Source organism: Budorcas taxicolor, chromosome X, assembly GCF_023091745.1.
Source record: "Budorcas taxicolor isolate Tak-1 chromosome X, Takin1.1, whole genome shotgun sequence".
NCBI lineage: Eukaryota > Metazoa > Chordata > Mammalia > Artiodactyla > Bovidae > Budorcas > Budorcas taxicolor.
The window spans coordinates 46,486,720-46,512,877 of record NC_068935.1 but is presented as its reverse complement, the minus strand read 5'-3'; the positions used below and the strand labels follow the sequence as shown (position 1 = coordinate 46,512,877).

The 26,158-nt window shown below is 40.3% G+C and overlaps 1 protein-coding gene across 3 annotated transcripts in view; it reads left to right on the top strand.

Annotated features, from left to right (window-relative positions):
- Positions 1-26,158, top strand: part of FGF13 (fibroblast growth factor 13) — a 575,233-nt gene that overhangs the window by 354,783 nt on the left and 194,292 nt on the right. For all 3 annotated transcript variants that reach the window (XM_052662899.1, XM_052662897.1, XM_052662898.1), the window contains one exon: positions 5,230-5,397. In XM_052662899.1, coding sequence (XP_052518859.1) covers positions 5,230-5,397 — 168 coding nt within the window. The remainder of the gene's footprint in view (positions 1-5,229; positions 5,398-26,158) is intronic.

The following is a 26,158-nucleotide window of genomic DNA, read 5'->3' as shown; positions in this document are numbered from 1 at the left end:
GAAGAGCTTGGCGGGCCACAGTCCAAAGGAACACAAAGAGTCGGACATGACTGCGCTTGAGCACAGATGGAAACAGAGAATTCATTGACATTTAAACTTGCCGTTGATAGTATCCAGTGTGGCAGTAAAGCTTATGTAAGTATTCAATAGATGGAGCTTCCCAGGTGGTGCTAGTGGTAAAGAACCTGCCTGCCAGTGCAGGAGACCTAAGAGACTCGGGTTTGAACCCTGGGTCAGGAAGATCCCCTGGAGAAGGGAATGGCAAGCCACTCCAGTATTCTTGCCTGGAGAATCCCATGGACAGAGGAGCCTGGCAGGCTACGGTCCATAGGGTCACACAGCGTCGGACACGACTGAAGTGACTTAGCAGGCACACACACACATTCAATAGTGAGTTGGAAAGCAAAATGGAGGACTTGAGTTAATTCATCTGTGGCTGAATTTACTTTTCTGCTTGACAGGTGCTCAGTGACAAGGAAGAGTAATCACTCCAGTTATTCTGTTTTCTACTGACTTTTTCATTATTTAAGGACATTTGATAATCTGTGTATTTTCCCTTATTTTTACTTTCATAGATGCTTTCAAGCATTTGCTTTTCGGAGTCACTAATATATGTCCAATAACTTTGACTGGTAGTCCCATGGCTGTGTTCATTTCTGTTGCCCTGGTGATCTCAGATTTGCTTTGATTTCAAATCATGTATCATTAATTAAGTATGTTGAGTCGTCTTTCCAAAGAGTTCACTGAAAAGCAAAAGAAATAGCGTCATCAAATAACTGAGGGCTTATTAACTGCTTCCAGCTTAAAAACAGCACACCTTGCAAGTCACAGTGGCCTGGCCAGGGGCCAGATGCCTTTGTGGCATTGTCTGAATAGTTTCCCAGGTTGTTCCTGGTTGCTTTTCTGTCTTTAAATAAAGTCAGTAAACTTCGTTGGAGACAGAGATAATCTTTGAAGCTAAGGTATACCAAAGATCCTGTTTAAATATATCAGTTTGTACAAAGAAAAGCAACCAGAACCTACTTAAGACTTTCTGGTAAACACACTAAAATCCTGGCGTCTAGGCTGGGCTTTTCCAATAGCTTTGTGGCTTGTCAATTCCCCTTCCTGAGCATTATTTTCCTTATGTTTTAAGACAAAGGGGTTGGATTAAGTTATCTCTAAAGAATTTCTGTTTGCAGTGACTTGGAAGAGTGTAGTGTTTGTGATACTACTAAATACTTGGGTAGGTATTTTATGTAGCCAACATTATATGAAGTAAAATAAGAAAATAAGAAGTTGAGTTTCTAAACAGAAAGAATAAATGATTGTTAACTTCTTTAATTAAAAATGCATTTAAGACATATATTACACTGGAATTAGTTTTGCTGAAGCAGAAGCTCCAGTATCTTGGTCATTTGATGCAAATAGTCGACTCATTGGAAAAGTCCCTGCTGCTGGGAACAATTGAGGGCAGAAGGAGAAGAGGGTGTCAGAGAATGAGATGGCTGGATGGCATCACTGATGCAATGAACATGAACTTGGACAAACTTTGGGAGATGGTGAGGGACAGGGAGGCCTGGCATGTTGCAGTCCATGGGGTTGCAAAAGTCAGACATGACAGGGCGACTAAACAACCATGACAAACGTTTTCATTTTATCACAGATGGTTTGCTACAGATCAATGCATTATGTCCAGTTTGAAATGGGAACACTATATTTCTGTGAACATGGGTAACGTAGACCAGGTCACTGGCTTTAGATATAAATTTTCTTCCCTTCCTATGACTGTCCCCACTCGTGACCATGGCCTTGATCCTGAGAATTGCTGAGAAGCCTGGAGGAGAATGAGGGTGGTTTACTGCCAATCCAGGACTGTTACTGGGAAACCAATCCTGGATGTAGGCTTGCCCACCTAATGGTTAGTCAATAAACACCTTGTATAATGGGAACAAGGTCTTCCATAAATTGTGCTCTTAACTATCATACCACCAGTAGCGTCACTTGTCACCCTGTGTCTGAGTATGCCACCTGTCAGTGTCTGCATGTCTGTGGGTGTGTGAATTTGCATGTGTGTACTTCTCTCATCCAACTCTCTACCACTCTTGTGGGACTTTGGAATTCTGAGTAGGTGGCCTGTGCGATCAAGGTCAAGGGCACTGGCTATGTGGGTGTCATTTCCCAGCAGAGGCCTACTCCTTGGCTGCTACTGTCATGGGGCTAATGGCCTTTCTCAATACATGGGTCCTGCAGTTCAAAAATCAACCATGAGCTACTTTTACCATCTTACCTGTCTGAAAGAGTCAAACTGAAGCTCTGAAACTGGAAGAGGTTTGGTGTAAATCTATTGTCTGCCTAATCACTGGAGTCTTTTGTGCAACCTTCAAGATTGGATAACATTATTGAGAAGAAGAGCAGGAGTCACTGAATAAATGTGGACAAGTAGTTTTTGAACAAAGGCAAGAGTGGTTTTCAGAGGCTGGAATGGTGTGTAAGAACGAATGTAATAGAAGTGGGGAAATAGCAGAAATCCTAGGATTAAGCCAGGGGAAGGTAGATTCCATTCTTTTTTTCCTGTTTCGATGAGCTGACTTCTTTGCAAGTCTCCTCTCCCTTTTCTAGAGTTTGTGCCCTTTGGACACATTGTCTCCTCATCCTTTTTTTAAGGTAGTAGAATTAAGGTACCCACCTGCCTTAGTGCTGGGGTCTTATGGGAAGTTCCCTGTCACTCCTGCTATTGTCAATTGCACATACAGTCACTGTTCTACCTGAAGGAGTCCTAGGAATAAATTAATACAATAGTTTTAATCTTTCATCAAAATGAGTTTACATTCAAAGATTTTATAGACTGAAATGAGGTGTTTCCTGTAGATTGCCACTTCTGGTTAAAAAGTCCAAAATATTTTTAGGTCTTGTGTCAAAATGACACCAAGGTATGCTGATAGATTTGATATTTTTTTCTGTTTTTCCTGAATTGATTTATGTTTGGGGCATTTGAGTAGAGACAGCCTGGATGCAAAGCTAAGCCATTAACTCCCAGATGTTCACAATTTCCAAGGAAATGTTCTTTGCCTGCGGTCATTACTCAGATGGCTCCTTAAATGCTCTCATCTTGGCATCTTTTTCACTTGCTAAATTCAATTTGAAGAAAGAATAGGAGAGAGAGAATTTTGTGGAAAGCAATTATGTTGCACTTTTGTGACTTTGCTGCTTTCCTCATGATGATGAATTTGGGGTCTGGTTCTTATATCAGTCAGCGGGGCTCTTTCACTAGAATTTTGTTGTATGTTACAGATACTAGCTGTATCTAATTAAACAATAATGATGGAAGTACAAGGCTTTTTGTGGGAATTAATGACCAGCTGGGTAAAGCTGATGGCTGGAGAGTCAGCCAAAAGCTATTGTGCCATTAATCTCCAGAGATGCCCATTTGTGATGTCATTTTTGGTATCGAAAAATGAAAATGGAAAACAATTTACTGGTGTTTATCGTGTACTTCTGAATAAGCTCTCTATGTATTATCCAAAAGTTATTCTTTTTTTTTTAATCCTCCAATTCTCTTCTGATCTTAAAATGTGTTTCTTATATACCGTGCATGAAAATGGGATTTCTCAGCTTCTGTATAATCATGGGTGGTGGTTTTTTTTTTTCTCAGTTCTAAGTTTGGGAGGTTTTCCTTAAATATTTTGTATGGTCAAACTAGAACTTACCTTCATCTGTGATGCTAGAATTTGATACATGTATATATTATCATAACTATCTGCTCATGGCAGGAAATGGTTGCTAATGGTCTGAATAGCAGCTGTTGCTACCAAAGATGTGCATTCAGCAACCAGATTCTAAGAAGTTGCCGTCACATTCCTAGTAGATGAAGGGAACTCTCTTTCAGAAAAGGCTGTGGTGGTCTGTCTATATAATATTTTTGATTACTACTGTTGAGCACTAGAGGAAAATAGAAAGAGAAGTGACTAAAATATTCATCACCTTCTTGCATAATTTAATGACTTATAAAGGAAGGCAACAATTCCACACACAGCCAATCTATCAAGAACTTGTTCTCAACTCATAATATTAATTTCCAGGTTATGTTGGTTTGCATGCCATTTTCATTCCAATGTGAAAGAAAGTTCTAAAAGTCTGTTAAGATCCTAGCCAGTGAGCTGAGAATGTTGTGCCAAATGTGGAAGCACAAGATCCCATCCAATCTCAGCCATAAGCTGGTGATATTTTACAAGCATCATAGCCTTGTTCTCCCCATAGGAAGTTTGCAGCTGGTACCCAGTCTTTCTCAAGTTATGTTAAGAGTATGCATTTGAGGGAGTAGGATGAGTCAGTGCATTGTCAATCATAACTTTAGGGGTACTGACTCACTCCTGGTAAAATGGGATGACCTCACTGGGAAGGTGTGAAAAAAAAATCCATTCTGAGGTCAATGCCCTGTTTCTACAGACCCAGATCAAATTTGCACACTCTTTGGTAGGTAGTTATCAGGAAAAATAATGTTGCAGTGGACCAGGTGAAAGCAGACACCTTGTTTTAGCAGGGAACGAACACTAGACAATCATAGTATTCCTTAGGAAAATGCACAAAGGGCCTAGAAATCTGAGAGGGGCCTCATATCTGAGGCCAAAAGTGAATCAGGCCCTGCAGTGCCACAATTCAAGGTAGGTCTTTGATCCAGTGTTGATTATTAGCCTCTTGACTGGAATGTCAACTCTGTACATAGTGCATGAAAGCCAGGCCCTCACCAGGAACAGACCCAGGAAGAAAATGCAAACGAATACACTGAAAATTTTGTGGAAATTAGCTGTTTTCGCCTGTAAATATTTATATTGTACCTCAAGTTGAAACATGTCGCTTTCCACAGTGTTTATTTAGATATAATATGGTTATTGGTATTAACATGTTTTATTGCTCATCCGGGACAATCTAACCCTTAAATGCTCAGTATATTGTGATGGCCACAAAGTTCATCTGGGTTTTTCTCACCTTTGGCTGGAAAAAATCCGAGTGAACATTTTGGCCAACTCAGTACTCACTATCAAGGTATGTATAGATGAGTAAACTATTCATATTAGCAAACTAAGCCCCTCAAACGAAAACCCCCCAATGCAATGCAATGCTTTTCTTGGAAACTTTTCTTGGGACTGTTGTTTCTATAGTCTCCCCCGGGAGTAGAGTTGATGTAAGACGTTTCCCTACTTTCCTAAAGCTCTAACTTGAGTTCATTTTGTTATGTGGTGACCACAGTTCTGGATGACGCCCCCCCTGGCACACAGGAATACATTATGTTACGGCAAGATTCCATCCAATCTGCGGAATTAAAGAAAAAAGAGTCCCCCTTTCGTGCTAAGTGTCACGAAATCTTCTGCTGCCCGCTGAAGCAAGTCCATCACAAAGAACACACAGAGCCCGAAGGTTTGTGCACGACGGACGCGTGTCTTGCTTGTTTCCTCTCATTCTTCTTTCTTTCTCTTTCTTTCTGACTGTGCATTGCCCTCTGGTGTGTTGTGTGTTGTGCGGCTCCTGACATCGTTCCGAGGCCCCGTAAGCTCGCCAGTGAGTGTCTTATGCAGCCTCAGATGGGACGCTGTATAATACAGTCAGCTCTGGCCCCGCGCGCAGCATCTTCCTGCTTCTCGCAGCTGACACGTGTTCAGCTGGTGTCATGACACTGCCCCGTTTTGGCTGCTAAAGTTGCTTGCTACCGTAGCCAACATCTGGCCGAGTCTGGTCCCATCACCTCGCCTTCCTGAAGCAGCAGTCGGCTGAGGAATGGCCCTTCCAAAATGAAATCATCAGACAATGGTTCCAAATTTTCTCCCTCTTCTCCACTCCATAAAGCCTTCTGCCTTGTGTTCGAAGAATGCTCATGGTCTACTCAGTTGGCTGAAGCAGGCCCAGATTCCCCTGTCATGCACGCCTGGTGCGCTTTGCCATAGTGAAATGCATGCCTCAAGGAAACGATGAGTAGTTTGTTTTTCTTTGCAGCTCAAGTACAGGTTTGGAAAACTCTACTCGCTGGTACTTAAACTGAGGTTAATAAGGTATTCATCACAATCCATACTACAAATGTATCTCAAAAGATCCTCCTCTCTCCAGAAAGCGTATGCATTCATTTTTCCCCGAAATTTTTGGCATATATCAAATAGGATCAGTTTTCACATCACCAAATGTGGTAAACTTTTTGCCATCTGTGTATGTTTTGATTTCCAAAATGACAATGGAGAGGTATACTGTGTATGCTAATTAAGTACTTATTGTATAACAACTTGAGCTCCCTCCCAGATCAAATGCCATCCATGCAGTTTAGCAATGAATGATGTCAGAGGTGACAGAATTCAACCAGTCCTTTGGCAGTCGGTATACACTTTTGCATAACTGTTTCTGGTACGATTTCTAGAAGTGCCCTTGTTCTTATTTCAAGTTGCCCTTTTAGCAACATTATGGGGTCTCCAGTACAACTGTCTTTCTGGTGCACAGGTCTGTTCAAATTTTGGTGTTTGGGGAAATTATTTCCAATTGACTCCAATCTATAGTTTTGGAAGCAGATTTTCACATCTCAAAGTCTTCCCCTTTTCCGCCCTTCCACGCAGAGCTTCAAATGTTCTTTGGCAGAAAATGACAAGTGTACATTTTCTATGCTTAACTCTATTTGACCTATAGAATATAGCATTTGTATTTGTTTTCTACTTCATACTTTTGTATGCAAGCTGTCCACTTTGCATAGGAGTTCTGATGTGAACAGTTATTCATCTGGAGATATAAATGATGGCCCTTTACAGTGAGTAAGACAAAATTTTGGTGGTTTTGTAGAGAAGAAACTAACTTGATTTCATGCTTCACTGAAACAAAAAATTTCAGCCAGTGATAGTTACTTTATTATATATGATGCATTCCAATATTTTCTTTCTTTTCTCTCAAATGATGTTTGTGTGCATTATATATATTTGCATGCACAAAACAGTACCTGTATTATAGAATATACTATTTCTTATATAATTATATTCTTACAGATGTGTGTGTCTGTATTAACAGATGCTATACTTTTTTTTTTCTACTTGTACATTGTCCTGAAACACAAAGATTGGTTTGAGTAAGTATAATAAGACATTTAAGAAGCAGTTGGTTAAATTCAGTCAATAATTTGGTTAGAAACTTACTTCAAATTGTTTTAACAATTCTCAGATTCAAAAAAAAGACAGTTGGATAACTAAAAAAAGACACATCCATCCTCTTATTACATATAGTTTAGGCAGGATCTATTAGTTTTCAAAATATCTGGAGTGTATCATGAATACTGTTATGAACATTTTCAAATATGAAGAATTCTTTAGAGAATGGGTATCTGTTAAGCTCTCTTATACAAGGTTTGGATACTTTTTATTCTGGCTGTCCTTGTGTTAAATGTGGCTTTCATCCTTTCTCTTGTGTGCTTTGATGATGGGCATTGTCTTCTTTCAGATTGAAGAGTTTCCTTAGTCTTGCCGTCCTGCCAGGTCCTCTGGAATAGTGAAGCTAATACTTCCCTCTTGATTTGTAAGAATTATTTATAAATAGTATTAGACACATGAGAGGTTTTCTGGGATGACATTGTGATACTATTTACAATTTTACTTCATCGCCTTTAAACAAGGACTCTGGAGCTAATGGTGATCCCAAACATTACAATGAATATACTTGATCTCTGTACAAATTAACAGGATCCCGAAGACCTTAGATGGGGGTGAAAGAAAACATGCCATGGAAGAGACCTTGGATAAATAAGGAAACAATGCTGTGAAATTAACATGCTTACTTCATGTGGGATCTCGAAGGCCAGAAACTCGTCATTGCTGGGAGGTGAAGTAACTGTGGGTTTAGAAGGGTTCAGTGGTCATTCTGGCCACCTGGAAGACTTTTGCAAGACTGATTTTTAAATGTTGTAAGGTCCTGTCTTCAGTTCTCTCTTCCAGTTGCTATAACATTTTATTATAATGAGTATAAATAAGAGATCTCTTTATTAAAAATGGATAGAATTTCGGTTCTAAACTATGTCCATACCTTGAAACAGTATATTCTCCTGTGAGGCATTTTGAAGAGATAGGTCCTTTCATGGCCTCTCTTCCAAAGCATAAAACATTAATTGACCTTGACTGTGGATGCCCACCATTTCCACTGCAGGTGAAGGCAGTGGGCAGCATGGTTAGCCTGATTGATCTGTGCAATGCCAAGCTGCTCATGTGACCTCTTCTAATGAGATTGTGTGTGTGTGTAGCCCTCAAGTAAAGAATGAAACCTTCATTGAAATTTGACCAGGGTGATGGTGGGGGGTGGTGGTGGTGGTAGAATATAAATTAGAGTTGGAAAAGTCTTACAAATGATTAAATTAGGTCAAAGAGGTTTATATATATTATGATAAAGCTGGAATTAGTTTTCTGCTTCTTTACTGAATTGATAAAATCTGTCAACTATTTTTGCATTATTATAGACAAAGTCTTGGTGTTTCTTTTGGTTGTTGATGTTTTTGTAAAGGCCAAGTTATTTCCATAATTTATAATCACCTGAGAGTTGGTACAGATAGCAATTGTTCACCACCGTCTGTCTTTTGAAAGACATTTTTTGCATTGTTTCCAGGACCTTCAGAATTCATGTAAAATAATACACAGAAGGCCTGAAATACCTCATTGGTTTTTCAGGATATCCTTAGGACAGATTACACTTTGCCAGAAACAGGTTTCTATTTCTGAACAGCCCATTCCAAAATAAATGCTTTAGTCTGTTTCCAAATACTTGTGATTTTCAGTGATGTGATTATTTCCATAAAAACCACTTATGATGTAATCTTATACTGGAATTTGGCTGAAGAAGCACACACAAGTGTTTGAGAGTCTAATTTTGGCCCAGGACCAGCTATGGTCTTTGTTATAAGAAAGCCACTTGGAGAGCTGAGATGTTTACCAAAATCTTTTTGTTACTGCCCCAGGAGCCTTTTGGCAAAAGAAAGTATAATCATTACAGCTTTATTCTTTCCCTCATTTTTTCTTTCCTTGTCATGTCTGCCCCGATAAAATCACTGATTTAGAGTAACTTCTGAATGCCTATCTATTACCAGTATAGCTGTTGCTTTACTGATGCTTGAAGATTGTTCAGAAGAATCACATCAAGGTATACGGGCTTACAAGTAGATAATGTTGAAAATCTGCAGAGAGAAATAAAGCGCAGATTACCTGCATGTACTTGTGGGATTGAAAATCTGATTACAGTAGCAAATTTGAAGGAACTCACACAACATAGGAAAATATCACAAAGTTCAATGATTTGTCACCATCTTAATCAAATGTCTGGCCTCCTTCCTACGTTCCTGTTTTCATGTGAATTTTTTAAAAAGTTATATAAATATATATATATATTCCATTCCCCTTAGGACATCTGTAACCTTTTTATTCAGAGAGGCATCCAAGCACAGTGACTTTGGTTGGAGGAGAGGAAAGTCTGTGCTCTAGACCGGTGATGAAGTCTGGCAGCTTTCACCAACCAAAAGAAAGCAAAATTATGTGCCAAATGTTAAGGGGGCATATTTGTAACAAGTACAATGTCTGTTACTCTGATAATGCCTTGGTTTCCTTATCCCAGAGAGAGAATATGTCACCATAAATATCAGTCTTGCCTAAATGGTAGGAGAGAAAGGAGGCAGAAGAATATTTAGGAACGTGTCAAGAGAATTGTTTTTATTTTCATCCTCACCTTTTCTTCAACTCTGATGTCTCCTGTTGTGTGTCTTCCTCATATTCTTACTAATTTGCCTTTTGAGAAGAATGGGTCTAATACTATTTTTGAATTCTTAGTTCAATAAAACTAAATCACCTCTGATGCTTGATATTGGAAAATGTCTTGACTGGCAGAAACTGTATAATTGGGTTCAATATCTGTCCCCTTGAATGTAAGAATTTAGGGCTATTCCTATTTGATTAGAAAAACATGGGGCCATATGTTTCTGTGACTCTGAAGCAATAAAAGATTTTATTCTGAATCTTTAAATTTCAAAATGACTGATATGGGGGTCACTTTTCCTTTGATTTATGATGTGAAGGATGACAAAACAACTCAGAGAGGTTTCTTTGCTCATTGAAGCCAATGGCAGCTTAATTGCAGAGTCACAAGAAAAGTTAAAATATTGGTCCGTATCAAAATCATGTTTGGGAACACATGTAAGAATTAAAGATTTTAAAATTAAAAAAAATAAAAAACTTTAAAAAAAATCAAATTAAAAGCCCTAAATTTGAAAGCATTGTTGTTTAGTAATGACTAAACATTATCCTCTCCCCATATACTGATCAAGTGTATTTCTCTTGGTTGCTTGTCAGCTACTTCTTAGAAGACAACTTGTTATCTCCTAACAAGATTGGGAAGCTAGTAATGGCACTGAAACACAGTCTCTCTTCTCTCCTATTTCCCCTCCTTATGGCAGCAAGCACAGCATTAAGTCATGTTTGGGGGATAGTTTCTACTCTCTGGAAAACTCATAATTTGATCAAGGAAGTATACATAACAGCCAATAATTCAATTTCAGGTCAGGATGGGCATTTATTACTCTCTTATTAGATGCATGCATCTCAACTCAGTCTCCAGGCTGGCTTTTCTGGTAGAAACAAACAACCACTCATTCTTTGATGATTCACTTAATTTTAAAGCAACAGACCTCTCTTCTCCCTCGAGCCTCGGTGTTCCCGTCGAGGCGGTGGTGAGGGTTCCTAAGAAGTAATCTCTCCTTTAGGACTCTCTTGACTGAGGTTTTCCTCACTTAACACTGGAGGCAGATATTTCTCCTTTGTGAAGCCAACACAGATGGTCCACTTTAAGTATTTATATTTAAAGGAACACTGCCCTGGGAACGTGCCCAGAAAGGTCTACTGGATGAACAATGGTGGTGATTTTGATTTTAAAACAAAGTCAAAATCTAGATGCTGATCCTTGAAAAAAATCTGGAAGGTCTCCATCCATGCAGCACTGCCCCCTTTAAAGCTGTTCCATCAAGGTTTGTGTTGCTAGCATACTTCTGGTGCTCTGATGTCTCAGCAACACCTTTCGGGTTTTCCTTTCCGTAGTCAGTTAATAAACCACTTAAGCAAATCTGCCTTTCTGACCTGGCATGGTATGACTGTAGGTAGACTGTGGTCCACCCCCAGAAAGGAATAGCCTGGATGACTTTGAGCTGTTTCACCAAGTCAAGCCCAACCCTAAGGTCTAGGGGTCCGCCTTTGCAGAGTTGCACCACATGGGCTGCTGTGTCAGCTCCAATTTTCACTCTTTTGTTTTAAATGATAACTTGCTTGCCTGGTTGAAGAGAATGTAGAATTAACTATACTCTCTTAAGCAGGTTCTTAAAAAATAACCACATCACTATTTTCCAAATTATGTTTTATGAACTACAAATCATATGGTTTTGTGAAAAGAAAGATTCTGTAATCCCATACGTGTTTCTTCAATTCCATATCACTCTTAGAGAGTCATCCTGCATAGGAGAGTAATTTGTCTCACTTTGGGCAGTTAAGTGGTAAACCGCATCTTTCAGGTACCAGACCATTTTTGTTCGTAATACATAGTAACATCCTAAAAGTATGCTTTGGGAAATGCCTTGCTGGCCCCACTAAGCAGTGTGTTCCCATCAAAGCTCAGCTTTGACAAGTAACACACTTTTAAAAATGAATGCCATTCCCTTTTTCTCTGACCCCCACCTGCTCTCTTTAGGAAAGTGCTACTCCAAGTGTGGTCCATGGTTCAGGACTGGGTCTGAAATTGTTTGTTACTAGTTAGTGGTAAGATGAGGAGCTTGTGCCAGAATGTAAGTCAATTCACTGTTTGTTTTATCAAGAAAGTATTGCTATCTTTCTGCATGTAAATCAATGAAGTTAGAGCACTCCTTCACATCCTGCACAAAAATAAATTCAAAATGGCTTAAAAACTTAAATATAAGACATGACACCATAAAGTTCCCAGTTTGGAACATAGGCAAAACATTCCGACATAAATTGTAGTAATGTTTTCTTAGGTCAGTCTGCCAAGGCAGTAGATATAAAAGCAAAAATAAATGGAACCTAATCGAAATGGCAACCCACTCCAGTGTTCTTGCCTGGAGAATCCCAGGGTTGGGGGAGCCTCGTGGGCTGCCGTCTATGGGGTCGCACAGAGTCAGACACGACTGAAGCGACTTAGCAGCAGCAGCAGCAGCAGCAGAGATTATCATCCTAAGTGAAGGAAGTCAGAAAAAGACAGATATCGTATGATATCACTTATATGTGGAATCTAAATTGTGATGCAAGTGAACGTATGTACAAAACAGAAACAGACCCATAGACATAGAAAACAAATTTAAGGTTACTAAAGGGGAAGGATGGGGTGGGATAAATTAGGACTTTGGGATTTGTAGCTGCAAACTATTATATATAGAATGGATAAAAATCAAGATCCTACTGTTTAGCACAAGGAACTATATTAAATATCTTGCAATAAATCATAATGGAAAGAATATGAAAAAGTATATGTGTATATAGGTGTGTGTATTTACATGCATGCATGCGTGCCCAGTCACTCAGTCATGTCCACTTCTTTGCGACCCCATGGACTGTAGCCTGCCAGACTCCTCTGTCCATGGAATTTTCCAGGCAAGAATACTAGAGTAGGTTGCCATTTCCTCGTCCAGGAGATCTTCCGGACCTAGGGATCAAATCCGCAACTCCTGCACTGGCAAGCAGACTCTTTATCACTGAGTCACCTGGGAAGCCCATATATATACATACATACATACGTATACATATATACATACATATATATTTATAAAACTAAGTCACTTTCTTGTACATCAGAAACTAACACAACATTGTAAATCAACTATACATCAACTGAAGAAAGTATTGTTATCTTGCTGTGAAAAATAGTGTCAGCTGAACTAAGCAAAAAATGTGCCTAATGACAAGTTCATGGGTCAGCACTAAGGCTGTGGACCCTACTTTCAGTAACATTGCTTAGATTATTTCAGTGATTCTCAACCTTGACTCCACCCTTGAATAATCTGAGGACCTTTTAAATAATAGTGATGTCCGAACCCAACATCAGACTAAAATCAAGTAACTAAACAATAACTTGTCCAAATGAAAACCCTGCAAGGTCTCTTGTGGCTGATTCTTGAAGTGTGTGTGTGTGTGTGTGTGTGTGTGTGTGTGTGTGTTTGGAAAAGTTCCTAGGTGATTCTAATGTACTAGCAGGGTTGGACTCGCTCCTTCAGAACAGAATTGCCTAGGCATAGATCATTTGTATGATGTCTGTTGTCAATTCACAATTCTTATCATGCTAGTTGCGTGAGCCTGTTGAGGAGGCGCCCTGTGATTAGAGGGCGCGCTGAACAGGCAGCACTTATATGACCTTTAGAGCTTGTGGCCATGTAAGGCATCTGTCCTTCCTACTACACACACACACACACACTCTCTCTCTCTCTCTCTCTCACACACACACACTCTTACCTTTTTGAAGTTCTCTTGCCTCTGCTTCTCTGAGCTTTTAGAAATATAATCCAGCTTTTCCATAGGAGCGTGGTAACCTGCCACCTTGTGACCAACATCCTTTTTTGCAAGTAGTGGTGGAAATACTTGTTCTGCTCTCTGTGATGCAGCTTGCAAATGTGGGAGGAAGAGTTTCTTGGGACCTCCTGTGATCGCACTTAAAGAAGAAAATGGAGAATTAGCAGAGCATATCACCGTGCCAGAAAAGGTCATCTACGTGCTTCTTGACTTGCTTCCTGCTGCTCTAGGGTAAGATTGCAAAAGTGGATACCAGCTGCTCCTGATCTGGGTATCTCTCCCCCAGTCTGTCATCACTGGGGCATTACCCTTTTATTATCTAAACATCATCGCCAGCTCCCTCAGCATAATGTTATTACAGCAGCGTGTACGTGAAGAATGACTTTGCCATGATTGGGAGACTTTCAGTATTATCTGTGTTTATCAATCATTCCTAGCACTCTTAAGTTGCATTCATTCAGGTATTCATTTGTTATACGCTACAGTATTTCTCCGTGTGCTTGATATGCAGCTTAGATAATGCCCATGGGAAAGTGTGGAACAAGAGATATTACATCCTGCATTTTATCAAACACTTACCCCTGTCTTGCCTCGCAGCCAATATCCACACTCACTCCAACACATCAAAATCACATGTTCACTTCCACTCATGTGCTAGCCTATTGCTACTTAGGAGCCCTGGCTATTTTAAGATGTATATTTTCAGGACAGCTCCAGGTCAACCTTCAAGCATATCCAGCTTTGGAAGCAACTAGTATACATTGTCTGGAAAACCGGATCTCCACGGAGGAAGACAAAGAGAGCCCAGTTTCACTGAGTTCACATGCACATGCAGCAAGCACTGTGCAAAGGCCCTGGGAGGTAGGATCACAAAAGCTTTGTAAGGTAGGGGCTGCTCCCAACCTTTCACAGATGAGCAAACTAAAATATGGGAATGCTAATTCACTTCTCCAATGAATGACTGGACTTGATTTGAGTGATTTTTCTGGCCTCCAAAGCCCATGTCCTGTATCTTCCATGACTTCTCCGTATGCTCAGCTTTACCCTATACATGAGTTTGCTGTCTAAAAGCAGTTTAATTGCTGAAACATGTTAGTTTTAAAGGGAAAAATGTTGTCTGCACTCCATTCTCAGCTTTGCTATTGCAGGACATTGTCACAGGCGGAAGGGACTTGGGAGGTACTGGTTAATCCTGGGGCCTAGAGTTAGGTGGTGGAGAAGGCAATGGCAACCCACTCCAGTACTCTTGCCTGGAGAACCCCAGGGACGGGGAAGCCTGGTGGGCTGCCATCTGTGGGGTTGTACAGTCAGACATAACTGAAGCACCTTAGCAGTAGCAGCAGAGTTAGGTGGAATGGGGCACTCAGAAGAAGGAAGTGAAATGACCCTCACCGTCAAGGAGGTGATGACCTGTCCAGGACACGCAAAGGCAGAGTGGAGTGATTATGAAAACTACATTCCATCTGAGTGCAATAGAAGGGTCCCTTAATAAATAACAGAAACTGGTCACTTGCCTCATCTTCTTTCATTATGCCAGAGGATGCTCATCACCTATAATAGCATAAATGAAGAAAAGTCATTTCTAATAATTAAAAAGCAGATTCTATTGCTTAATTTTTTTCTCAGTTCATTTAAATTCCACCCTGAATAAGAATGTTATTAAGACCCGCTCTGACTATTTCCCCTTTTCTATTGGATTAGATTTTACCTAGAGGTTTAGAAATTAGCCATGAGTTCTCTCTCATTACTTTTTGGAACCCTACTCTATGCTGCTGCTGCTGCTGCTAAGTCGCTTTAGTCATGTCCAACTCTGTGCGATCCCATGGATGGCAGCCCACCAGGCTCCCCCGTCCCTGGGATTCTCCAGGCAAGAACACTGGAGTAGGTTGCCATCTCCTTCTCCAATGCATGAAAGTGAAAAGTGAAAGTGAAGTCGCTCAGTCGTGTTCGACTAGTAGCGACCCCATGGACTGCAGCCCACCAGGCTCCTCCATCCGTGGGATTTTCCAGGCAAGAGTACTGGAGTGGGGTGCCATTGCCTTCTCCGACCCTGCTCTATAGTCTATGCTAAATAATAATGAAAGCAGTAACTGACAAATATCCAGAATTTACTATGTGCCAAGTGTTTACCTAACTTTATCTTAAGTCTTTCAAAGATTCTTAGAAGTATGTAGGAGAGTTTTTTCCCTCTCCTCTTGATGGATGAAGAAACAGAGACGGAGAGACGTGAAATAACCTGTTCAAGGTCACCTGACTGAGACGTGGTAGAGCCAATGCTCCACTGCAGCTTGTCTCACTCCAAAGACTGTGGTCTCCCCAGCACAAGAGAGCATGTCTCGTAATGAGACTGGCCCTAGAAAAAGCTCTCCTTCCGTTCTCCAGTCCCCCAGTATCATGTTATGGAGACACGTTGCCAGGTACACTAAGGTCCACAGGCGTGGGCGGACCATTGGTCTGCTGTGAGAAAAACGATGGAATCAAAAAGTAGCTTGTTCTTCAGAGAAAAGATAAACGGTGAGGGTGAACTTCAGCATGTTAACAGGGCAGATTCTCATCATATATGACTGTCGAAATGTTGTACAATCTACAGTGTAAGAACTGCGATTGACTCACTGTGCTGGTGTGCAGTATTCAGCTACAGGCCAGTTCTTAATCATCTCAGGCCAGTTGACCTTCTACCTTAAAACCTTCGCTCACAAAACAACCTGCTGACTTTAAATCCCTGAATGACACAACCTTCATGACCTACTGAGGACTGACTTAAAGGCACATGAAGAGAAAGTCTTACCCAACTACGTTGGGTCACTGTCAAGAGATTATTCTATGTGAATTTCACAATGAATGAAATTGTATAAAGTAGTCCCCTTCTCTCTGGAAGCATGGAGAAGGAGGTCTTCGGAATTTGTGTGGACTGCTCTGTGCATGACATTCTGTACTGTGCTTTGGTTAGATGCTCAGCTCTCAAATTTTTAAGCATCTTTTCTGTGCCAGGCACTTCAGATTTATTTTTACTAATCTTCCCAACCCATGAGGTAGGTATAAGTCTTGAAGGACACGATGGGGATACTGGTGTGTAGAGATGGGAAATAACTTTTTCAGCATCATTCAGATAATAATGCCTTAATTGAGATTTGAAGCCAAGTCTTTTCATCCCTGAAGCCTGATCTCCTTTACCACACTGTGCTGCCTCAGCTCATCCTATACTGTGATACCTGACTCCTCCTTTTAAGTGTAAGAGCTCAGCATCATATTTTTCTTGTTTTTCTTTTTTGAATTGGCATATAATTGATTTAAAATATTGTGTTAATTTCAGGTGTACATCAAAGTGATTCAGTTGTATACATATATTCAATATATTTTTCTGATTGCTTTTCATTATGGCTTATGTCAGGTTATTAAATATAGTTCCCAGTGATTTATGTGTTTTATATATAGTACTGTGTATATGTTAATCCCAAACTCCTAACTTACTCCTCCCCCTTTGGTTACCATAAGTGTGTTTTCTATGTTTATGAGTCTCTTTCTGTTTCGTAGATAAGGTTATTTGTATCTTATTTTATATTCCACATGTAAGTGATGTCATATGGTACTTATCTTTATCTGAGTTGCTTAGTATAATCATCTCTAAGGTCCATCCATGTTGAAGAGCTCAGCACCATCTTATCCACTGCTGGTGAGAGATAAGGTTTAGAAAGACTATATTAATCTCTCTCACGTCTCAGCACAGAGTACATACCCAGTGCATCCATTGGGAGACTTCCCTTGTGGGTTTCCCCACATCCTGTTAGGAACATCGGTATAAGCAGTAGGCAAGGGGTTAAACAGTCATCCCTGAGATTTGTCACATGTTCTTCTCGCTTGTTCCCTAGATGAACAAAGTGCAGGTCTTATGTGTGGTCCTCCACTGGGGCCTTCAATGGAGCAGGAACTGCCTCAGTTTAATTCTCCCAGAGACCCAACATTACCCGACTAGCTCTGTGGATTCTGCCCCTTCCAAAAACACAGAACCCTGAGACAAGTGAAGCGTGCCCCTTGTGGTCACAAGTCGGCATTCAGAGAAGAGATAAACAGACACACAGACACAGACGCACACACATGCACGCACACCACTAGTGAAAATACTATTTTGAGGAAAAACACTTACAAGCAAGGAGGTAGTAGAGCTCCCATGGTCCCTCTCTTGGGGCCCTTTCTAGAATTCTTCCAGCCCACGAAGCTCAGCCTAGTCACAGCCTTCTATGGGATAATGTGGTCACAAGCAGTCCATTCACACAGGGAGCACATTTATCTCGCAGGCTGCCTCAAGCTGTGCACTAAATCTACTTCTTTTCATGTAATAAGGAAGGAATAAAGGGCATTTCAAAAATTAGGGAGTTATAGAAGCTGCCAGCCAATAACTTTTCTGTTTGGTTCCCTCCTCCACCATTTCCCCTCCATAATCCCTTGATTTTTCTCTGAGAAGGTAGCATTTTGGATTTATGTTAGAAGATTCATGAACTGATTCAGTCAATTTCTAATTGGCATGCATGGTTAGCTGTTCACTTAGTGGATAATTGGTTAAATATACCCAGAATATTTAGTGGGAGGGAAAAAAAAATCCCCAAAGCAAATCAGAATAGTTCGGGAGCCTTTTATTCTAGGGTAGCATTTTCTTTGGGAGCAGTTATTGGTGTCATAAAAGAGATCTGTCTCCCTTACCAGTTAGACTCCATTTAAACATACACCCTTTATTTCATACCTAATAAATAGAGCTTTATTATATAGAGATCACAGGCCTAGCACAGTGTCCATCAAGAAATAATAAATATTTATAATTATTCCAATAACGAATTTTGGTACTCTGAGTTCAACCTGCCATTTACCATAATTATAGGCAGCAAATGACTGATGATGCTTTTACTCACTGTTAACGGAATCTGATGTATTCATCAATAGGTATTTATTGTCTTGTACAAACCAGGTACTGTGCCGGTTATTAGGCATACCACCAACAGGAGGTACAATCTCTGCCCTTGAAGAGGAAAGACTGACATGAATGGCAGATCTTGAACCATCAGTTAGCTCTTGTTTTTTAAGTCACCCTAAAAAATCTTGGCTTGAAACGGAAACAAATTTATTCTTTCTCATAGTCTGTAGTTATTCTTTCTCATGGTCTGTAGCTGGTGAGCCAGGTTCTAGAGTGGACTTGTCTAAGACAACTCAGCTTTCTTCTACCTGTCTTTCGCTGAAGTCCCATGAATCCATTTTTATATGTCATTCATGTAACCCTTATCCTACCCTGGTGGCTCAGACAGTCGAGTCTGCCTGTAATACAGGAGACCTAGGTTCATTCTCTGGGTCAAGAAGATCCCCTGGGGGAGGGCATGGCAACCCACTCCAGTATTCTCACCTGATGAATCCCATGGACAGAGAAGCCCAGCAGACTACAGTCCATGGGCTCCAAAAGAGTCAGACACGACTAAGCAACTATCACTTTCAACCCTTATGGAGCAACATTTCTGTGTTCAAAACACTAGTGGACCTGCATTTAAATTGCTCAGGAATGAGTTATAGGCTGGTGACAGACATTACCAGCCTGTGGGTGGTGTGAAAAGCATCAGACCAGAGGAGATCGTCTTTGGAGGGAGGAGAGGCAGAGAAGGTGATCTGGAAGAGAAAGGACTCCTCAGGAGTGAAAGAAGGAGAAGCAGGAAAAGAAAGTACTAAGGAAGCCAATGCGGGACTGAGCTTCAGGATATAATTTGTAGAGCTGATTGCGGGAAGGAGATAGTAATTTAATGCAAGCTTCTCATATGTCCCTCATAACATCTGGACTTTGTAGCCCAATTGATTTCAATGTCGAAAAATGTCTCCCCACTTCGCATACCTTATTATATATCCTGGCAATAACTAGCATAAATTATTGAGGCAAGTTTGGTTTGAATGACCCTTGATAGAGGGAGTGATGAGGAATCACAGACTGTCTAAGTGCTAAAGAAAGAGCAGATCTTTGTGAAGACGTCATTGATTTTTCTTCTCCTCAGCGCATCTCAAGTTTAAGTCTTTGCCAGGAGTGATTTATTCTTTTGTTGTTTGTCCTTTTAAATATAGTTAAGCTTTCTCAATAATTTTTAATAGCCTAAAAATATTGGACCACTGGGAATTCAAAAGTAAATTACCTCTTGATTTCAGTATTTTCAATCTGACATACTTTGAAGTTGTATTAATGTGCTACAATCAAGGATGCTGTTACATGAGTTTCCAATAAGGCAAATTTTCTGCCAACTTTACAAACATGTACACTCTTGCTAGACTATGGAAATTGATTCCTTGTCTAATAGTGAAAATCTCTTCCTATATCAGAGCTTGGATATAAAAAGCACAGGTACACAGTTTTTGCAGTGAAGAACTGTTTAGTTGACAATATGATACAGAGCCCATATAATTGAGGTGAGTTTCCATCTAGGATTTACAAATTTACATTGCAAGGAAATGTTAACTTACCATGCAAAACTGGATGAAAGTTTTCTGTACAAGGTGTCCCCTTGTCTAAGGTCAAATCCCTCTTCCGTAGTGGCCTCAAAAAAGTAAAAACGCTTTGTTTTCTTTCAGGATTAGAAAATTTAAAAATAGTTATTTTTTCATAAAGTTGTTCAGAGATTTTGTGGGAAACTTATTTTTAAAGAAATTCTTGTACTTGGATTACCCCTTAAATAAAACTACATTATGCTTTACTCATTTTTAAACTAAGACCAGAAGCTACAGCTGCTAAACTCTTGGCTCAGTACCCTTCTTCCTAAGACAGCAAAATGTCATGGTAGATGAGAATGTATTCATTCACCCACCTGTCAGGACATTTTCCCCCTTTGCCTAGCCAGTACTACTCTCCTATGTCTCAATTAGATCTTTGCTGAAACAGTATCCTTCACCTTAAAATGTAGGTTGGGATCTCCATAGTGGAACATGAAAACTAACCAAGGAGACTGTATATTCCTTTGGCTTGAGAAGCTTTTTGATATCCTGTCATCCTTTCTCACCTGTCTGCTGGCCTCAAGAAAGAGCTTTGAAAAGGAAGAAATAGTATCTCTGCAGGTAGGGGGAAGAGGTTAGATTGAACACAAAATCTGAACTTTGTCTTCTCTCCTGTTGCATTCCATTGCTTCTGGGGGTAGAGGAGTGGACATGGGGAAGATCAGAAATGGACTGGTGTCCCTAGAGTGTCCCTGGGGGGGGTGGGGAGGCATTGTCTTTATGTAATGGTTCCTGATTTGTTTGTACATAGAGTTAATCATATCAACCAACACAATCAGATACTTGATAATGAATAACATTGGGTTAAAAATGACACCAAATTAACATGGGAAACATAAGTGAGAACTAAACCCAGGGAGCATATCTTTTTGTGCTTCTTTCCTGCTGTAAAAATCAGTTTATATATCTTTTTCCCCCACTTCAGTTGGTCAGTTCAAGGCCCCATGTTGGGCTAGACTAAGGTTTCTCAACCTCAGCACTACTGACCATTGAGTCTAGGTTATTTGTTGTCAGAGGTTATCCTAAACCTGGTGGGATGAGCAGATGCCTGGACTCTATGCACAAGATAGTAGTAGCAACCCCTCAGATGGCCCCCTGCCCCACTGAGTAGTGATAACAAACAGACATCCTCACACATGGCCACATGTCTCATGAAAGTCATCACCCAGTAACACACCCCTTGGCTATATAATAACTATGCCAATAAGAAAGCTATGGTCTGAAAGTTACTGTTTCTTTGAGACATTCCTAATGCTTCTGTTTAATCACCACCAGTGTCCTGTTTCCTTGGATTATTAAAGTCATAATTTCAATTTAATCCAAATTCTGCCTCCTAATTCTTCCCTTATCCTTCCAAAAGCTTTTTTTCCTATTAATTTTATATTTGAGTTTTTCCCCATGGTTGGCTTACCAGCTTATAAACACAAGGTTTTTTTCTTTATTATTTTTTAAAAAAACTTATTTTGTATTGGGTATAGCCAATTAACAAACAATGTTGTGATAGTATCAGGTGAACAGCGAAGGGACTCAGCCATACATGTACCTATATCAACTCTTTCCCAAAAGTATAGTTGATACACGATGTTGTATTAGTTTTAGATGTACCACAAAGTGATTCAGTTATATGTATTTGTATAAACCTATCCTTTTTTAGATTCTTTTCCATTATAGGTTGTTACTAGATATTCAGTATAGATCCCTGTGCTATATATTATGCCCTTGTTGGTTATCTATTTCATATATGCTGTGCTGTGCTCTGCATTGTCATTTAGTCGTGTCCGACCCTTTGTGACCCCATGGACTATAGTCCGCCAGGCTTCTTTATCCATGGGGATTTTCCAGGCAAGAATACTGGAGTGGGTTGCCATGCCCTCCTCTAGGGGATCATCCCAACCCAGGGATCAAACCCAGGTCTCCTGCATTGCAGGTAGATTCTTTATCATCTGAGCCACCATAGTAGTTTAGATATGTTCATTCTGAACATCTAATTGATCCCTCCCTGCCAAAAGCTTTTTAAGTTATACTTTTGAACTGTTGGAAAAGACTCTTGAGAGTCCCTTGGACTCCAAGGAGGTCCAACCAGTCCATCCTAAAGGAAATCAGTCCTGAATATTCATTGGAAGGACTGATGCTGAAGCTGAAACTCCAATACTTTTGCCACCTGATGCAAAGAAGTGACTCCTTGGAAAAGACCCTGATGCTGGGAAAGATTGAAGGCGGGAGGAGAAGGAGATGACAGAGGATGAGATGGTTAGATGGCATCACTGACTCAATGGGCATGAGTTTGAGTAAACTCCGGGAATTGGTGATGGACAGGGAAGCCTGTTGTGCTGCAATCCATGTGGTCGCAAAGAGTTGGACGTGACTGAACTGAACTGAACTGAAGCTATTTATAAGACTTTCCAGTAGAGCTCAGTGCAGTGATTGGGTAGAAGAAAGCTGAGGGCTGTGATTCAGTGAGTCTTTTCCTAGTCATTGTTTTCCCCTTGTGTCTACTGTAGGAAATCTGGAGAAGTAGGACAGAGTTTCTTGCTTCTAGGAGTGTAGTAGCAAACTGTCACCCATGAAAAGTTTTAAATAACATCAGTCTGTTTGGGGCCAGGGCCCAGGCTCAAGTATAATCTTGTTCAGGAAGCTCTTTTCATTGCAGTCCTTCCCTTAGTTCAGTCTTTTTCTTTAGCAGAGCTGATGATGACCAGAGGGGAATGTGTTCTTCAATGTTTTCCTTTGCCTGTCTCCATATCTAGTTCAAAATTCGAAAGCTTAGAGAAGGAAATCTAACCAGTGAGAATGAACTCAAAACTGCCTTGGTACCTACCATTATGCCTGGCACTGGACTAGTTGCTTCCTTCAGAGTGTTTAGTTCTGAAAACACCCCTAAAAATGAACTATCACTTTTCCCTATGTTCTTAGTTCCTTTATACCACTAACAAGCACATGAGATCAAGAAAAATGGATTTTGTGAAGCCCTAAGTAATAGTTTAAGGGACAAACAGGAATTCAACTCATCTAACTTCAGAGAAATCAGTCCTCTAAAAGACGAAAAACAAAATTAAATTTACCTCAGCTAATTTAATAGATTTTTATTTAGTTTTTTTTTTTTTCAAAAGCAGTTGCAATTTATCTGGTTCCTGTTTTTTAGCTTTGCTTTTATTCCCTTATCAGAGTAAAGGGCTCTCAGGGAGTTATGTAACTTGAACAAGGTCCATTCCATCTTTGGGTCTCCATATGCTTGTGTTTAAATGGGGGGGGGGGAATGGATTGATGGGGGACTGATTGACTTCTTGTTTTGAATTTCTCAGTGGTTCAAATAAGACTTTATCTGTTGCTAGGTTTCCTAACAACGTTATGCACAGTCCAAATGGAAGGAAATTGGACTGATAGATGTGGTTGAAGTCTGACTTCATGTAAGTGTCACATGTTTTCTTCATTCAGCTGGATAGTTCAATGTTCAAAAGCTCCAGGGCTTCATAGCCAAATGATGTTGGCCATGGGCATCTCCTTTTCCAGATTCTTGCTGAAACTGGCAATCTTGATTCTGGGCAGCTTTAAGAAGAGGAAAGGCCCAGGCTTGGGCTGGTGTTGGGGTGAAGAGAAGAAAAGTAACCTTTTCTGAGTACTTCACTGTCTGTATTTCAAACACGTGTTAGTATGAGCCAATGAGCTAAGTAATGTGCCCAATATCACACTATTAGAAAATGGGGGAATTGAGTTTCAGACTCAAATTGCCTTGCCTGAGCTGTACTCTATTTTCTCTGCAGCAGAGGCTCTTGGGACTGCTTTGAGGAGGATTAAGAGTTAAGCATGCTTTCCCTTGATGACCTTAACTCTTCGTGCTTCTAAACTTGACTTCAGGGATCTGATGCTGTCATATTCGTGATGTGCTTTAGTACCCGTTGGTGGAGAAGTTCTTTGGAGCTAGGAGGATTCCCTTAGCACAGAAAGTCAGAGCTAGGGGTGAGAGAGATCGGCTGCTTGGTTAGACTCGCACCCCAACCACTGCACTTCAGTCCTCTTATTTCCTGACTCAGGATCCTAGGTGTCAATCTTCGCATCCCTCCTCTGCTTACTGTCCCTCATCTTGGGACTCTACCACCTACTCCCGTGTTCACTTCCTTCTGTGGGAAGTTGAATTAACAACCCACATCCTCCTGGAGTCTAAACTATTTCTGGGTGAGTGTTAGGTAGAAGGGTGTGGGATATTTACTCAACTCACTAAAAGTGTGAAAGTGAAAGTCACTCAGTCATGTTTGACTCTTTGTGACCCCATGGACTATACAGTCCATGGAATTCTCCAGGCCAGAATACTGGAGTGGGTAGCCATTCCCTTCTCCAGGGGATCTTCTCAATCCAGGGATTGAACCCAGGTCTCCCACATTGCAGACAGATTCTTTACCAGCTGAGCTACCAGGAAAGCCATAAAAGGGTATAGTTTTCCAAATTACCCAATTTTCTTTTAGGTGGTAGCTTGTTGTTCACAGAATCAGCTCCATTCTCCTATAAGCACTGCAGCTGCTCTAAGAGTCCTCTACTTCTTTCGGATGCTGATGCTTTGGATGATAGAGGAGCTTAACAAATGGTTAGGAAAATGGAGTGATATGCCAGTTTGAAGAAAAGTGGGGTAATCTTGTAGAATATCACCTCAATCAGGGCTTCTAGCTCATGTCTCCTCGCCTCCTGTCCACTGCACCTGACCTTGGACAAGAGGCAGCAATTACTGTAAACACCATTTATTTGAAGACCTGGTCTAAGCCAAGTACATATAGAGTTTCTCTAATCTCTATATAAATCTTGTAATTTAATTATTTTATCCCCATTTCATACATGAAGTAACTGAGGCTCAGAGAGTTTGGACAGGACTTGGAACCTAGGATGTGTTAAAAACATAGTTTGGTTTGAATTTTAAACTCTTAAGTTATACAAACCAGCCTTTGGAAAGATTGACTCCTCATCTAGGGTATTCCTTAAGTTGGTGACTTGAACTGTTGCTTAAGATGTGACTAAATTTCAGTTTATCTTCTCTGTGTACAAAATAATTTATTCTAGAATAATAGCTCCCCTAGAAACATAAAACACTGCTTTGTTAAATCTCTTGTTAGCCATAAAAATGGTAGCTGCGTAAATGTATATTCAACTGTATTTGTCCTTAAAAAGAAAACCTGGCTTATCGAGTATCTTTATTTCTGAACTTTATTCTTTAACTTGAAGTCATTCACTTTTATTTTAATATGGACAACACAGCCCAAGGCTGTATTTGAAGTTGATCAAGTTCAAAAGTCTTCAAAACCTTGCTCAAATCCAGTCCCTCCTCTTGCCTCCCTAGACCTATTCCCAAAACTCTCACCCTGAGACTCTTTCGGAATCACAGCTTGTTGTCGAGTCCCTTATCACTGCCTGCCTGATGTTAAACTTCATCTTCCCATAGAGTGTTTCATCTTCCCATAGAGTACAGGACCCACATCTTCCGAGCACACTGTAGGTGCCCGATACAAGTGCCTTAGTTGAAGATGCAATGATTCCATTTTAGAAATGAGGCTGCATGGCATATCGAGGAAATAGGAACCTCCGTTACCTCTTAATGCACAAAAGAATACTTCTCAGAATTGGAAAATACTGGGTGTTACACATCACTGTTAAGGGCATGTTTGTCTTACTAGTGAGAGGCTTTCACAGATCGTGTTGCACAATAAGGTCTGTCTCTTGAGTGTTGTTTTACCTTAATGAAAATTTTCAAATGCAGAGTGAACAATAGATTCGTTACTTTATCAAGGCAATTAGCTTCCACATAGAATTTGCTGGCAGGTTATTTCAGGTTAAAAACATTTGTGCTACTGATTGTATTTTTACTCCTGAGCTGTGAGAATCCATTCTTATATATCATTTTCTCTTGCTGCCTTCTTCTGGGCACAATTAACTGCAGCATAAACTGCTATATAATATGCTGCCGGTCCTTCAGAAAACTGTCTTCGTCGGTGTGTTCATGAGAGACAGCTAGTGAATGGAAAGAACAGCAAAACCCAGGTTTCAATCCTACCTGTGACACTCACCAAGTCATTAGGTCAAACAAGGGTAAAATTAGAGACAATAACATGGTTGAAATTTATAGGGCTGTC